General features: G+C 36.6%; 2 protein-coding genes across 10 annotated transcripts; both read right to left on the reverse strand.

Annotated features, from left to right (window-relative positions):
* Nucleotides 1–16: 16 nt before the first annotated feature.
* Nucleotides 17–2706, reverse strand: LOC149036813 (uncharacterized). 8 transcript variants are annotated; one of them, XM_089188953.1, is made up of 4 exons: nt 1716–2706; nt 947–1013; nt 722–790; nt 17–152 (listed from the first exon to the last, which is right to left on the reverse strand). In XM_089188953.1, the coding sequence occupies exons 1-4, from the start codon at nt 1731–1733 to the stop codon at nt 82–84; spliced, it is 225 nt and encodes a 74-aa protein (XP_089045079.1). In that variant the 5' UTR covers nt 1734–2706; the 3' UTR covers nt 17–81. The 8 variants fall into 8 exon arrangements, with proteins under 8 accessions (XP_089045079.1, XP_089045075.1, XP_089045074.1 ...); XM_089188949.1 differs by having other exon boundaries at nt 947–1006; nt 1716–2700; XM_089188948.1 differs by having other exon boundaries at nt 947–1009; nt 1716–2697.
* Nucleotides 2707–2953: 247 nt separating this feature from the next.
* On the reverse strand, nt 2954–11229 carry LOC113670274 (uncharacterized). Of its 2 annotated transcripts, XM_027186386.2 has the most exons (10): nt 11086–11228; nt 10718–10834; nt 9998–10012; nt 9044–9172; nt 8343–8369; nt 7786–7800; nt 5836–6067; nt 5344–5413; nt 4633–4782; nt 2954–3086 (listed from the first exon to the last, which is right to left on the reverse strand). In XM_027186386.2, the coding sequence occupies exons 1-9, from the start codon at nt 11186–11188 to the stop codon at nt 4633–4635; spliced, it is 858 nt and encodes a 285-aa protein (XP_027042187.2). In that variant the 5' UTR covers nt 11189–11228; the 3' UTR covers nt 2954–3086. The 2 variants fall into 2 exon arrangements, 1 of the variants encoding a protein (XP_027042187.2); XR_016181512.1 differs by lacking the exon at nt 5344–5413 and having other exon boundaries at nt 11086–11229.
* Between the last annotated feature and the right edge of the window lie 3391 nt (nt 11230–14620).

The following is a 14620-nucleotide window of genomic DNA, read 5'->3' on the forward strand; positions in this document are numbered from 1 at the left end:
TTAAAAGATGCAAAAATTGTCCACATTCAGTTTTTAATTCATATCTCAACAAATATTTACAGGAAAAACACCTACAATATCTCATTTTAAAGTGTATAAAATAAGCCTCCCAGGAAAATAAATAAATTTCATTATTGAAACCCAGGACTTTCCTAAAAATAAAATTTAAAAGACAAAATAAGTAAGACATTGTGTAAAACTTGAGGTTAAAGTCACTTTTCCTCATAGGTAAAGGTTATTGATAACAGAAGTAACTCATTAACATGTCAGCAACATTTCCTTAAAATCTGAAAGAAAAAGAATGAATAATGAATTTTTTTATGAATTTTTATGTGCACCCACGTCATTCAAAAAAGTTAACAGAAAAAAAAATTTGTGAGGAAATTCGACTTTATAACAGGAGGATGGGTAGGCCCTGATGTGTTACTGAGTGAATGAATTTGCCTTTTAACATCCCTACTAACTAATGAGAGTCCTCTCCGAGAAAACTAGGACTAAATCATAACTATTCCCACTGACAAAGATAAAGCAACAAGGTAAAAAAAGATAATTATTTTTTTTAGATATTTTTTTCATTTTCAATTTTTTTTTGGTATTTCTGAGAAACACAACATCTGAAAACATTGGAATAAACATCAGCACAATGTTCTATGTATGGGAAATATGGTACACCAAAAATATACCACAGGTATATTTTATTTCTTTCAAAACATTTACTCACCAAAAGGAGCGGCAGAACTCACAGGGGGAATTGGACTGGCAGCAGCAGAAGGAGCAGAGGGGCCAGCAACTACACATTCAAACAAAAATATAATTTTCAGTGAATCAATTGTCCTCAACATTTATAGAATAATATCCTAAACAAATTCAGGTTATTCTATGGTATACGCATTCGAAAATTATACTTGCTGTTCTAAATTTTGCAGGTTGGAAATATTTCACTCACCAGGAGCCATGGGTTCCTTGGTGGAAGCGCTAGCCTCCTTCGGCCGCTCGTCATCTCCAACTTCTCCCTCGCAAAAAATATCAAATGTACCATATTTATATTCCATAAAATACTCAAAATTAACCAAACGAACAAGCGATACTGTACTAATTTAAAAATCGCCGACGAGTCAAGCAACCGACGCAACTGAAAAATGCATTTCTCCATGGCAACAAATAGCAGCTGATCGAATTACGCGTCTAATTTCGCTTGTGCAAATAGATTGAATCGCTGAAATTAGAAGATCCTCGCAGCTAATAACACTACTGAAACTAGTAGTTGTAAGTATTGTTTATTTGTACCCAATTCATTTACCAGCTCCCAGTTGGCTTGTTAGCTCAATTGGTAGAGCGCTGCACCGGTATCGCAGAGGTCATGGGTTCAAATCCCGTACGGGCCTGAAATTTTTTTCAGGTCCTACTTACAACTACTAGTTTCAGTAGTGTTATTAGCTGCGAGGATCTTCTAATTTCATCTTTCCACCGCAGTGCAAATATGTGAATTTTCATATATCTAAATCTAGATTGAATCGCATTGCATCTCATCGCTAAAAACACACTCTTAGCGTAAATTATTGATTTTCAGAGTCGCAAAAATAAATTTGTAATCAAATTTCAAGAACTACGCGAGAAATCAACCACAAAAAGGCAACCTGAGGCGTAAAACTTCGCCTTTCAAGACAACATGTTCGATGGCGATCATTTCGTAATGGCCATTATTGACTTCTCACCTCGATCCCCACTCTCATTTTCCACCTGCCGGTCCAGATCACTTTCTCCTCCACTGTCCATCACATCAGCGGAGTCTTCATCGTCAAATATCTTTTCCAAAGCCATTTCAGCGGAGATAAAGCACGCTTAGACGATGAGGCCATCTTCGACGGTGAAATTTTACCACTCAAATAAGTGTTGTGTAGTACACATTTAACTGTCGCCCTCCAAACTCGCTACATGATTTGTTTAACATTTCAACGTCATACACACCAAATTTGGAAAGAATCGGAAGTAACGCAATATTCTACGAGACTAGCGGAAATGATGGGTGGAATTCCACCCATAAGCGCGGGGGTTGCCGGGATAGGTAACCTTGTTTTTATCTATACATCAAAAAACAGCCTTTAAATACTCCAAAGATACTTTACAATAACAATTCCAGCTTCAATTCATAGATTCTACCTAATCAGAGTAATGATTGAAATAAAGTGTAACGCATTCTGTTCAGCACGGAAAAACAAGGAGCGGCTTCTTCATTTCGGGAAAAAGGTTTGTGACAATTAGCTGCTTCTGCTTCTCCACGTTAACCACCCTTTCAATATAGTTCGTTTGGAAAACCAGCGGTTTCTAGTCGTAATAAAGGAAGTAAGTTTCTAAAGAAACCGTGGTGCTGCGTCGGTGGAAGGGTATGACAGGGTAATTTATGTTTATCTAATTTAGAGTTGTCGCCCTTCGTCAGAGCGATTGAATCGCTCTGGCGAGCTCGAAATTTAAACTCTTTACGGTGGCCAGTTTTCGTTATCAACTCAGTTTGGTTACCTCGGAGGGGAGAATGCCCGACTTTATTGCGACAAGCAGGAGGTCTTCATTTTTATTGGATATCAGGCACTCAAGAGAGGGGTGATTATTACTGCCGAGGGGGGGTGGGCGGGGGGTGGGTAAATTTACCAGATCCCCACATAAGGTTTTGCAATATTCCTCACTGGCTTTTAAATTGCAGTTCATTTTTCCCTCTGCAAACCTTGTGATCCCCCCGCCCCCCGCCCCCTCCCTATAAAAATTCTCCTTCCCTAGGCGATAGGCGAGCTGACTGGTCCCTAAAATAGTACACTTGCCATTCTCAAAAACCTGAGATGTCAGCCGGGACAACAAGCGTTTTATTACAGTACTGTGACTGTTCCCTTATTAAATGGTAACTGCAGTATAGGAAGAACGAAAATACCGGCCATGTGAAGCATACTTGTGGGAGTCCTTATGTGTTATCAGTTGATTCTTTATTGGCACCGCCTAAGGTCTAAGACTAAAGTTACAATGTTATGTATCCGACACAGACAAACCAGGTGCACCTCTTGAGATCCAGTCGACCTCCTCAACTATAGAGCTATGTTCTGAAAAAATAAAACAGGAAATCAATTCTAATAGTTGTATTATGTGAACAAAAGATTCGTTCCTGATCTTCTTTTACCGTCCATAATACAACCGATAGGTAACGATCAGAAACCTCCCTTTCCCCTGTTTCTACACAAGTTATGAGAATACATAGTACTACGATAACTCGTTTTTAATAACCTTAATTGTCTTCCTTTCACAAAGCATTCGTTAATAAAAGGAAACACTTCTAGTTACACATTCGGAAATTCAAAAACAGAGACTCAATATTCCAGCTTACCCTCGATTTGTACAAACTCCTCAGGAAAACCTGGGGGTAACAGACTTTTACGGTTAGGAAAATAGGGAATGGAATACTATAGAGTCCAGCTTTAGGGAGAGGGCATCAGTTGCTAGTTTTAAGCGCAATTTGTACGTGAAATTTTTAAATGAATAGAGAGCTTCTCCTCGACTTCAAATGTGATTTTTGCTTAATTGTCCTAGCTGTAAAAACGAGTTTAAGCTGGAATATCTTATCTCTCGATTGTGGATATCCGAATATGTGATTAGAATTCTGTTTATGTAACTAGGGGTCATTTTGATACAGGAAACGTTTTTGTACTTTTTCATTTTTGATAAGATATTTATTTTTAAGTTTTTAACCTTGCGCTGTATATAGCTTTTGAAATTTTATAATACCGATTTCTTAGGTCTTTTTAATAAATTGCAATGACGGCAACGAGTTTATCAGTGTTTTACTACTGTTCAATGTAACGCTCTTAAAATAATGTCTTTACTCACTTTCTTAATTACTTACTTACCGACTACTGCCATTTCTCAATTATTTAGTTAATGAAAATGTATCATTAAACCCTTCAAACCTGACTTCGATTAAAGAAAAATGTGTTCGTGTTTACAGAAGTTTTCTATCTGGTCAGCCATTTTGGCTCCAGCGCATTCGGATATAATGTTCATCCCCTATGTGACTATGTCAGTGTGTGTTACCTCTTACAGTAAGTCTGCCTATGGGACTCAGTGACGCACACTGATAAAGATGCTAGTCCCGATTTTTGTGGCATGAAATGACACAGAGTATTTTAATCCTTTTGTTAGTGACATTAGTTCATAACTAGGTTACCCTAAAATGTTTCATCAGATTTCCCTGACAGTTTTCCGATACTGCGAGATACAGTGGACAAATGGTCAGTGCACTGGACTATGGGTGGAGAGGTCTGGGTTCGAGACCTGGCTGCGTCAATGTGATGTGTTAATGAGTAAGACGCTTTCCACTCACCATGCCTCTCTCCCTCCCGGAGTATAAATGGGGACCGGAAAATTGTCAGGGAAGCCTGATGAAATGTTGGTGGGTAACCTTGCGATGGACCAGTACTTCCTCCAGGGGGGGAGAAGTAATACTCCCAGTCGTTCCATGCGACATGGAAACCGGGATAAGCTCCGCCTGGGTGGACCGCTCGGTAAGAGACTTACAGACTTACCATATCCGTTTAAATTTACGGGTGTAATGAGGCGCTACAATTGGCACTAACACATAAATGAAGACTTTACCTATGAGGCCAAAGGCAGCACGTTCTCCGCGAAGCGTCCTTTAGTATTTCCTTGTGGTAAGTAGCGCGCCACGACGTAAGTCTTGGTGTATCCGCCATCCACTACTTTCGCAAGGGCCGCTCCCACACGAGTGGTGCTTTTCCAAACCACCTGTAAAATTAAATTCAGTGACGCAAAGTTGATTAATTTCAGACAAAATTTTGTAATTTCCTAATTAAAAAAAAAAGGAAAAAGAGTAAAGGTGTAAATAATTAAATAATAAGCCTCACTGATTTTTATGCATTTAATATTTTAGGAAATGCCAAAGTGTGTAGAGTTTTAAAAGGGAGAACTTTGATTTTGGTTAACCGGTTTTTTTTTTCATATTTAGGCATCAATTTCCCTAGAATTATCTTTAGACATTTAAATTGTGAAATTGTCAACTTGAAGGCCGCAAGTTTTTCATTCTTTAACTGGTTGTCGTCGTCCTTTGTAAATAAATTTAATACACACATACATTTGAAGTACATAGATAAAAAGACCACTTTCTTATTACCAAAAATAGAGAAACTGGAAAATAACATCATTGGATATAACTGATGGCATTATCTGTGATCGTTGTAGAAAAGCAACGTAAACAACCATTTGGACTCACTCAAAACCAACTTCGTGTTTGAATCAGCATGCTATTTGACAACTGAGTACCCACAGCTGAGAACAAACACAACTTACCGCGGTGAAATGGCCAGTACTAAGACTGAAAACAGGGTTTTGGTAATCATAGTCCTTGATTTCACCGTACCTGTGATTGCAAGATCAACACAGAAGCCTAATTTTCATAGGCAGCTTAAGCGAAAGACGGAGTCCAGAAAGACATAGAGCGAGAAGAAAGAGCACAAGATTTGATGAGGGATTCTACGTTATGGCTAATATTCATTTCCTTGAATGTAAATCGATAAGATAATTTGATTGTAGATAAAAACAACATCCATAATCCGATAATTTCATCTGATGTCATCACCTTTAAAATTTACTAAGAAGAAGCAACATTTTTATCAGTAATATCCGGACTAAAAATAATCTGTTGCAGTTATCCATTCGTCAAAGATATATTCACTACGAAGTCAATATTAACTGACGATAATATTTCGCTATCTTGGCGCGAGGGAGGACTGTAAATAGAGGTCCAATCGAGTGGGGTTCATTAAACGGAAAGTTACTTACCAATCCTGCACTGCATCATCACATGTCGCCACATACGAGCCCGAAGTCCCAAAATAATAAAGGTTTTCTCCTTCTCCAGTGTTTTCTGCGTGCTCCAGCGTTCCCTTGGAAGCCAGGTGATCAGCCCAGGTTTTAGCATGTTGAGCCAGTGTATCATCCCAGACCAGCATTGGAGTTCCAGGGTGAAGTGCTCGTTTTTCATTGTGGGCTTTCAGGCAGGCATCAGGGTCCACTACATGAGCAAACAAAAACAAAAATGATTCGAATACCATATTGAAAATGATCAAAGACGTCAAAGTCTCTGAAAATGTGCGTGGGAATTATCAACACTAATCAGTAGTGGTTATGCAGAGTTATGCGGACACAAGAGATTAAAAACTTTTTATAATATCGTGGCGAAACAAATTACGAGACTATGTGCTATGGTTACTTTGATACAAGACATTGTTAAATTTACTAGCAAAAGCAATGCTGAAAGCACATTTTCTGTCAGGTTTTCACCTTAAAACTTGAAGTAAATTTCATTGTCTATCGTACACTGGAAAGTGAGGTGAAAATCAAAGTTTTATTTTAACCTATCGTTTTTGTCTCATAATGTTACCATCTTCAATATGGCGTCTGCATCGTGAGATAAGTAACAATCACAACTTTTAAGGCATCAATCAATTTTCTTTTCTATTTCTCTCTCCAATCCTCTTTTGGCTCATTCTCGAGCAAAAGTGTTTAATGAACACGATAAGGACTGATGTTTGCTAATTTTCTCTGCTGGGATGTTGCGCAGCTCTGTGTTAGTACGTCTGTAAATGAACAGTGTTTTTCTCCGTGTCCGTTTGTCTACCTCTACACCTATCTCTGTGCGTTTATTTACGATCATGAAAAAAAAGCACCATACAAGTACGAAGAGTGACACATAAGAGTGCGTTCGCATTACCAGTCCAAGACAGGGAGAAAATGGCTCTTCATGCAATTCAAAAAATCAGTAATTTCCGTATGTATTCGAACGTTACTCTCATTCAGTCATATGTTACCTGTATGTCACTCATAGGACTCATGTGGTATTTTAGTCACGATCTTTATTTTTGCTTTCTATCAAATGTTTGTCCGTGTGCTTGTCAGGCTGTCTGCCTGTCAGACTGCCAGTCTATCTGGTTGTCTGTCTGTCTATCGGTCTGTCATTCTGTCTGTCAGTTTTTTTGTCAGTCTGTCAGTCTATTTGTCAGTCACTTTGTCTGCCTGTCTGTCTGTCTGCCTGTCAGTCTATCAGGCTGTCAGTCTGTCTGTCTGTCTGTCTGCCCGTCTCTCTGTTGGTCTATCTGTCAGTCTATTCGTCAGTCTAACCGTCAGTCTGTCTGTTTGTCGATCTGTCTATCTGTCTGTATGTCTTTCTGTCAGTCTATCCATCATTCTGTCAGTCTATCTGTCATTCTGTCTGTCTGTCTCTCCGTCAGCCTATCTGTCGGTTAGTTTGTCTGTCAGCTGCCTATCAGTCTTCCTGTCAGTCTGCCTGTCAGTCTTCCTGTCATTCAATCTTTTCTGTCAGTCTGTCTGTCTGTCGGTCTATCTTTCTATTTGCCAGTCGGTTTGTCTTTTTCTCTACATACCACAGTGACTGGCTGGATAAAACTTACCTTGTGGGGCTGGCGCTGAAACACAAATTAAGAAAAAATGTTAAACGACAAAGTTTAGCGTAGGAACAATAAAATATGTGTATGGGTTCACTTATCAGTTTTGATAGGCCTTATTTATTGTAGCTCGTTACCGTTTTCCTACATTGGTGGTTTAATCTTCTGAAACTTCTCTCCTTTTAATTCAATTTAATAATAGATTTAAACAACTTCCCCTATATCAAATAAGACAATTGATTAATTAGTCTAATGTTTCATAAGCCTCTTGCCAAGTGTTATCGTGCTTAGTTATTTTTGCCACAGTGACTGGCTGGATAAAACTTACCTTGTGGGGCTGGCGCTGAAACACAAATTAAGAAAAAATGTTAAACGACAAAGCTTAGCGTAGGAACAATAAAATATGTGTATGGGTTCACTTATCAGTTTTGATAGGCCTTATTTATTGTAGCTCGTTACCATTTTCCTACATTGGTGGTTTAATCTTCTGAATCTTCTCTCCTTTTAATTCAATTTAATAATAGATTTAAACAACTTCCCCTACATCAAATAAGACAATTGATTAATAGGTCTAATGTTTCATAAGCCTCTTGCCAAGTGTTATCGTGCTTAGTTATTTTTGCCAGCATCAGTTATTGAATGTTGGATATTATGAAAGGGATGGGAATTCTGGTCTGAAATTCTAAATAAAGCCTGTTGCATCACAAACCAAGCAAAGGCAGCGCAGATCACAAAAAAAGGAGGGGCAGGAAATTTCAGCAGCCTTTTAATGCAATGGGAAAGTGTTGCTTGACGATTCAAACAACGGTTGCGAGGAAAAGTGCGTTACGCTTTCTTTTACATATATACGGTCTAGGACTTTAACCAGTTGTAATCTGTTCTTACTAGCTCTTGGAGGTGACGTTGGAGGCGCTGAAACAAGAAAAAATGTTGATTAATTTAAGATCTCTATCATATTTCAACATCAAAAAATTATTGGATGAGGTTGAACATGATATCATGAATTATCAATGCCAAGGTCTGACTTATCTACCGAAGCCCAAGGCTGAGGCAGATAACAGAGACACGAGGTTTAAGGATTCATAATTCCATGCGAAAACCTGACTTCAATAATTGGTTTATAACACACTTTTTTCAGACACTCCTCTTTGAGTTCGCAAAAGTTTGAGAAAACTATACGAATCTCGGAAGTCATTTCTGTAAACAAGTCGTTTCAATGTTTTGCAAAAGTTTCTCTTAGAAACCGTAGTTTTAATAGTAATATTTTCCTTGACGTGAAAAATTAAATTGCGAAGTAATCGGCCTCTTGGAAACGTAATATAGAAAAAGGAAGGTTATTTGCGATAACATTGGTTTACCTATCCTTCGATGTGTAATTGGTTCGCGAAGTTGTCAGGAAATTCACGGTTGTCTCTCCAGCAATTGAAAACAGAACCAATAGCAAATTGGTTGTCCGCTTTTTACATGTTCATGGTTGTCCCTGACATGACCATGTTCACTCTTAGATAAAGTTGGTTTCGTTTATACGTTTTAGGAACCAATCTCGGGAAACGTTCTATATGAAGCAAATGAGGAATGTCACTTACCTATACAATATCCACACGTAACATAGCAGTTTTCTTTCATAAACTGGTGATATTGGCCATTCTTACATAACCCTTGATTTTTCCAACTTTTACATCCGTTTTTCTTATCGTTCTCATTTGCTTTGCACGCTGTGGAGAATATGCATTATGAAAAAAAGTAAAAACGACAGGGTAACTCTCATATTATTTAACATTATATATGTTCCATATTCTAATGAATGATATTTATACACGCTATAAACACGGAAATTCAAATGATCCTAAGAATTTCAAAACCGGCTGAAACGAAAACGGAAATGAAACAAAATTTTAAAAAAGATCACTTATAAAGAAAATCATCCAAACAACAAGAGATCTATAGAACCTGGTTCAAAATTAAGTTGTGAAATTGTCGAGTGAATGCTTCTCATATTATCAGAGGAAAAGGAAATATTATCATTTTTCTATTACGCCATTTTACCATATTAAGGAAACAAAAGGCTCAATGTAAGTGACGGTACTACTATATAAAACGAGGCAAAAACACTGATGGAAAGCGTATCGACAAGATGGCCTCTCTGCACAATTCAAACGTAATTTTTTCTACCGTTTTTAAAGCTTGATGTTTTGACAAACGAAGTTTCAACCGCCTCATATTTTTTGTATGGTTTTAGAGTGGTTCTCTTTGTGCTGTTTCACCTTTTGCGCCCGCTATGTATGCGATCGATGCTATGCCCATGTGATGCTGAAGCATTATTGCAAAACTAGAAGCTTAAATAATAAATATGAGAGAATATATATTGTAAACACGAACTCCAAATAAATGGAAGGCTGGGTGGTTTTCCAGCATTCTTTGTGAAGAAGGGAGCGTGTCGCTTGAGAAGTCCAAACAGCTAAGCTATGAAGGACCTTGAGTTATATTTTGTTTACAACAAATGCGGTTTGAATATTTAACAAGATTCTATTTGATCTTACGTTGTGGAGGTGGCGCTGAAAAAAGAAAAAAAGTCGATTAGTTCAAGGTCTCTGTCTTATTTCGGCACCTATCTTTATAAGTCTGTGATCTGTCTTAGTCAATAACTACGTTACTGTTGAATGGAGAGATATCACTGTGGAGGAGGGGGGGGGTTCCTTCCAGAAATAGGCTAATGGGGAGGTCGCATTTTCATCACTAATTTAACCCTAATAGGGTTCAATTTTCAATGGAGTTCAAGGCTAGAATGGAGTTGCACATTTTCTAGATTTTGGGAGTAACAAAACTACGTTAGGTGGGGATTTACAAATGAGAAAATTTGTGGTAAAAAAGTGATTAAGATGGGGTATATAACCGACCACGGATGAGACTATAATAAGGTAAGGATTCTGAGAGGCTAGCAGTAACAGCCCAGCAAAAATTAACCTAAATCCTTGTTTGAATATGAAACTTATATATTAGAATCACCCTTTTTTTCAACTTCATCTAGTCCTTTACACCCTAAGATCAGTGTACATATATTCTCCACACTGTTCTTAAGACATTTCCAATGCTACCGTCAAGGAGCGTTCATTTAACGATCATAATTAGCTTTTTGAGCTAGTGATCTTTTCCTTCATTCCCCTAACCTTAATGTTTGATACCGAAGTGATATTGTGTGGGGAAATTTGACGCTATTCAATCTTAGGGATTAAATGAAGATTTAATTAGGTTTCACTTACGATCACAAAAGCCACAGCTCTCTTGACACCTCGCCTTCACGTACTCATAATCACAGTACCCACTCTGTTTCCAGTAGAGACATCCTGGATTTTTGTCCAGCTGATCTTCGGTGCAAACTGAAAATTCAAATACAGTGTAATCCTTTTATCACAAAACCTGATAAGACCAATTAAAATGGTTCAAAATATCCCACATTTCAGAAATACAGGAAGAGATTACAATGGTACTATCTTCAAAACAACCAGAAATTTCACAGGTTATGACTTGAAAATCGTAATGGCCATGAAAATTACTCAGTGAGAGACTCACTTAAAAAATTGTATGGAGAGAGTTATTCTTGCATATGCTTAGTGTACTTTCCACTTACCTGCTCTTTTTACAATTTGTTTTCCGTTCATCCTTGGCCCCGGGGCGCCATAGCAACCCACTTGGAATGTGATCAGAAACAGGCCAAGAAGTAAGTTGTACATTGCTCAATTAACTGTAGATAAGAAAAAACAAAAGACACTCAGCTCTTATCTAGTATAACAAGTTTGACTCGGTTTGATTTCTTAAGGGCGAAATGACTCTATTCGAACTTGTGTTCTGTGTTGTGTAGGACAAAACTAAAGAAAAAAAGGGGTTGAACTGTTTAATATTCTAAAAGAATCTCGACAAAATTTGAAATTAATCTTGTTTCAATTTTTATAGTACTCAAAATTTTCTGGTCCTACGTAAGCATGCCTCGACACAGTCGACCTTCGGCCTTGAAATAGTTGTGCCACACACAGGAGATGGTGTATTTGAATCAGTGAGCGCTAGGGTGCAACTATTGCAAGACATATTACTACTTTAAGACGCTAAGGTTATCAAACTTGAAAATTGACCTGCGATATGAGAAGAATCTCTCAATCGTTTGTGTTGTGATCATTTAGGTTCGAGGAATGAGGGAAAGACCGTGGTAATAAAGTTTTTTTTTTGACATTTTATACAATACTCATATTTCACCTGCTCAGAGAAATTCACATTTCCTTCAGTTCTATCAGATAACTCATTATATCTTTTTCACAGTTAAACTCTCTTCATCTTCAAAGTTCTAAAGTATTCCAATAAAATATAAAATACCAGCTTCTTTTGGATCGACATTCGCTAAAATTGTAGGTGCTTTTAACGGTATTATATAAGAATTGCTCCTATAAAGCTTACCGCATCAGTTTTCTCGTTAAGGGAAGGATATGGATTCAGCATCATCGCGAGCTCAACGAAATTGTCCGCCTTATATAAGTTTTTATTCAATAAATCTTTCATTAATCAGATCTAAATTTCGTTCATATATCCATACGTATACTGGCTTCAAACTGTTATCTTTTTTAATGAGAATAGTATTATTTTAAAACAATTAAGTGAAACTGACGCAGGTTTTACATGAGTGAGTATTATGATGAAATTGTAATATTTCCTTCTCGTCTCTGACGATCGGTCGACGAAAACTGCTCTTAAAGGGGAGCCATTATCACGGAAAAGCAAAATTATGATGATATTTAGGGTTAAATGACCAACTTAAAGTCGATGAGAATGTTTTTTTTGGAAATGAAACCGGCGGTTTTCTATCGTCTTAAAGGTGTGAATCTTGCCTTCCTGACCAGCCGTTACCTCTGAGCTCTCACTGACAAACAATTACAATAAGACATAATATAAACAGTATACTAGTCGTGACAGTTATATCTTATTAAGTTTAATTTAGTTCTCCAGATTGGATTGTTTCTAAAAGTTTACTTTTCATACTGAGAGTTAAAAAAAAAAGAAATGAATTCGAGACAAGCTCTCCTACAGTTCCCTAATGAAACTTAATTTCATTTTATATATCTGGAAAGTACTTCTCCGTTAAATCGTTCACAATTGAAAGCTGTCCCAGGTAGATCAATGAAAACTCTTCAACTCTAGTGACGTATAACCACTTACACATTCAGTTTTATTTAAAGAACAAAATGTTGTTAAATTTCTAAACTGTTTTAATAATTCTAGATATCTGGCCAACTTTACTTGATTGCCTCACTCTGATAAAAATTAAGATCCATATATCAGTTGTTTTATATTGTAGTTGTAGTAAACAAGATTTCAAAATGACATCATTATTATCAGCATAATATGGTGCCGTGTTAGACAAATTACCCAACAGTCATTTTCGTCATATCACAGGCCTGAGAAAATCCGTTGTTAAATCCTGCAATTTAAATTTGTTTCTTGTAAATTTAGTTAAATGCCAATAGTATGAAAGAAACATTTATGCCCGTTTTCGTCCAAAATTAATTTTTTAAAAAACATTTTTATCTCATCCTCCAAAGTTGTTTTATGCACCTCACTGCCAAGTGATGCATTTTCTAAAAGCTAACTTACAGCATTATTGTGAACATCACAGATTATCAAGAACCTATATCAACTTATTTTTATACGAGACAAACGAGATTCTTAAAAAAAAAAGGAAAAAAGAGGAGATAGGGTAAACATAACGTAGTGATTGAGAGCAAAATTTCTTGTGGAAAAGCCGCAGGTTAGTAGGTATTTCATGTCAAAAAGTTTTTTATTATTTCATGACGTTCACTGTCCAATAGTGAGAATATTTGATTGGTTAGCTCAAGAGAATCGCTTGGTAAACAACCAAATTTAAGTTCATCCGCTTAAAATAACTATTAATGTTAATTACGAGCGATTCTCTACAGTTCCATCACATTTTAGGGCAATCCAGACTTGATGTATTATTGTGGCACGAATTCCTTGATAAAATGCTCAAACGAAAAATGTAAATGAAAGCTCTTCAAATCAAATGATGTTGAAGGTTGATATTTTTTTTCTTATTTTGTTAAAAAAAAAATTAGTAATATTTTATTAAAAAACAATAATCCCTTCTCTCATAATGGGGTTTTTACGACACCATATAAATGTAATAACTATAGCGAACATAATGAAATATCATATTTATATTAATTTTGAATTATGTTGTCACTGTGTATATACTGCAATTTGCAAACAATTTAACACGGTGGCCTATTAAGAAAAACAAATGTCAGCGATCTAACTTTTATCAACTTTAAGGTGGTTTTGTTGAAAATGTCTTTTGAAAATCTTACAGGTGAAAAAAGTTTGGAAAATTTTAAAGGTTATTTCTTTTGTTAAAGTTGTGATGCCAGAATGGATAAGAGAATTTATTTAACTCCTTGTTTGTGGTGTGGGCTAACGATAATTAAGGGTGGGAATTTTAGAGGAAGAACGCAGCCGCTTTTCTTGTATTTACATGTAAAACAATAACACTCTAACTTAAGTTGCAATTCGTATTTTGTGCTAATAAAGATTTAACCTGTGTTACTATTGTCGTATTAGATGAGATTTATAACCGCCTGCAGCGCTTTAAGACAAATCAGTCTTCCTAAAAAAAGGTTATTCTTTTTTTCTATGTAGCCTCTAAGGTGGCTGTGTATTTTGACGATCTATTTAACTAGAAAATACATACAAAAAGCAACATTTTTCAAGAAGCCTTACGTTTTTTCCTCATACTCGATTCAGTACGTCATAAAACATTAGCGTACTGAGAGGGTTTTTGACATTCGATATGTTCATCAGTTAAAAATACCTTTTTCATTCAGATTGGAAAAGTTTTAGAACCAACTTTTTGGGAAACACCTTCGGTCAACCGACTATTTTCACTCACATTTAACAACAGTAGGCTCCTGAGAGGTGCTATTTGATTTTCATAAACACAACAAGTGAAACTGTATCATCACAGCTGTGTTCTCTACAAGTAATTTTCAATTTATAACTGCCTGCAGCGCTTTAAGACAAATCAGTCTTCCTAAAAAAAGGTTATTCTTTTTTCCTATGTAGCCTCTTAGGTGGCTGTGTATTTTGACGATCTATTTAACAAGAAA

The sequence above is a fragment of the Pocillopora damicornis genome, chromosome 12 (genome assembly GCF_964200805.1).
Source record: "Pocillopora damicornis chromosome 12, jaPocDami1.2, whole genome shotgun sequence".
NCBI lineage: Eukaryota > Metazoa > Cnidaria > Anthozoa > Scleractinia > Pocilloporidae > Pocillopora > Pocillopora damicornis.